Source organism: Daktulosphaira vitifoliae, unplaced genomic scaffold (genome assembly GCF_025091365.1).
Source record: "Daktulosphaira vitifoliae isolate Bord-2020 unplaced genomic scaffold, ASM2509136v1 Scaffold_101, whole genome shotgun sequence".
In the NCBI taxonomy this organism is placed as follows: Eukaryota; Metazoa; Arthropoda; class Insecta; order Hemiptera; family Phylloxeridae; genus Daktulosphaira; species Daktulosphaira vitifoliae.
This window is the reverse complement of record NW_026099670.1, coordinates 13,921-15,933: the sequence shown is the minus strand read 5'-3', so window position 1 is coordinate 15,933 and position 2,013 is coordinate 13,921. Positions and strand designations below refer to the sequence as shown.

The window sequence follows — 2,013 nt, the reverse complement described above, 5'->3', positions numbered from 1 at the left end:
GACGCAGTATTTCCAAAACATTTTCAAAAATTCAGTTGAAAAAGTTCATTTTCGTAAAAAATTGGCTATTTTAAATCCCTCCCAATGAGCAGGTTAAGTGACAGATTTTCAAAAAAATTATATCAAATGAAAGGTAAATATCTAAAATTTTAGCATAAAAAAAAAATTATGTTGATTTGTTGATTTTTGAAAAAGTTATGGAAGTTTTAAGAAAAAATCATACAAGTTTTTTATAAAAAATAGCAAGTTTAGCTTACATCATTCTAAATTAATTTAAATTAAAGTTTATTTAATGTAATATAACGTTAATAGTAATAAATCCTCAAAGAAAAATAAAAAGTTTTATTATTGTTATACTTGAAGTTTATTACATGTAAGAAAAACTTTTTATACGTGTATATTCTGATAAACATTTTGATACATTATAAAAAACTATCTAAACACCAAGAAACATAATTGATGGATTTATTTTATTTTTTATGTTCCACGCATATTAAAAACAATATATTAGAGACAAAGTTATTTAACAATTAAATACAGTTAAAACAAAATAAGCTTTTTTTTCTCTTTTAACTTTTAAAGTGAATATTAGAAATTTCTAATTTTTCCATGTCATAAAAAAATCCCAGTTTTGTGTACAAACCTTCAGTCATTTTCTGAATACCTTCTCTTAAGTGTTCTTCTAAAAATTCAAAATAAGTAAACGTTTCTTCAGTTTTATGACTATTTCTAAAATACATTTTATAATAAAATGGTTCGTTATTCAACCAAAGATAGTCATTAAGCTTATAATTGTAGATTATATTATACAATTTACAATTATTGTCAGAGTAGATTTTGGTAAATTCTCTAGAAATGATTTCTAAATATTCATTTTTATCTACATTTNTCTAGAAATGATTTCTAAATATTCATTTTTATCTACATTTTTTACTTTGCTTACCATATCAACAAAAATGTGTAAATCTTCTAAAATAAATGGGTTGGTTATGATATTTGACAAATTCAGTAGGACATTTATTGCACTGATAAAACGTGTTACAATTTGTTCAGAAATCTTAACACTTGATATTAATAAATCAACACAATGATCTTTTTTTGTAAAATCTTTGATATCTTTACATTCAAAAATTATTTTGTTTAAGTGATCCACGATCCATACTAAACTTATGGCGTACTCATTATTAATAAGCAATATTGTTTCATATAGTTTTTTATCAACATTATTTTTATCGACGAAGTTTAAAAAATATTCTCCATCAATTAATAGATCATATACTCTAATGATTTCGTTCTTTGTAGAGTCCTTTGTAGAGTAGTCATACAACCAGTTCTTTGAAGGCTCCCAGTTGTTTAATTTTAGAAATGAATTTAAAAACTTGATTACATACTTTTTGTCGTGTTCTTTCTGCCTATTCGTTGCGTCGACTACCAATATAAATATAAAGATGTTATAATTCATTCTTATTAAGTGATATAATACGTAATTATTGTAAAATTCAATTAATACTTTAAAATACGTATAGTGCGAAATTAAATTTAATTAAAAAATAATATATTTTTTCAGTTTGTTCAATTGTTATTAACAGTGTATTTAATATATAATAAACATACCCACTTTGAAAAATAATATTTTTTCGGTTTTATTTTCATAAATACAAATAGCTTAATATAATATATTACTTATAAAATAAAATATGCTCTAATTAAGAAAAGAGCTGCTCGATGACAACTTTTGACCCATTATATTGGAAATTATGTTATTTTTATCATTACGCATTACTCTGCTTAACTGTTCCTCTAATATAATTTAAAAATGAGAATAACTCCCAAAGTACTTATCTAAAAGTTATTGTCGACCAGTAGATTTTCTTATTTACAGTATTTTCTATTTTATAAGCTAATTTTATTATAATTTTATATATTACACGATTTATTAATTCTTAACTTTTTAGCTTCGATGCGAAGCTGAAAAGGTATTGGTTTTACTAAGATGTGTTTTTTTTTTTTTGT

General features: G+C 22.8%; 1 protein-coding gene across 1 annotated transcript; it reads right to left on the bottom strand.

The window, feature by feature from the left end:
• Positions 1-356: 356 nt before the first annotated feature.
• LOC126909065 (uncharacterized) lies at positions 357-1,564 on the bottom strand. The gene is made up of 2 exons (XM_050691436.1): positions 944-1,564; positions 357-682 (listed from the first exon to the last, which is right to left on the bottom strand). The coding sequence occupies exons 1-2, from the start codon at positions 1,460-1,462 to the stop codon at positions 671-673; spliced, it is 531 nt and encodes a 176-aa protein (XP_050547393.1). The 5' UTR covers positions 1,463-1,564; the 3' UTR covers positions 357-670.
• Positions 1,565-2,013: the final 449 nt, after the last annotated feature.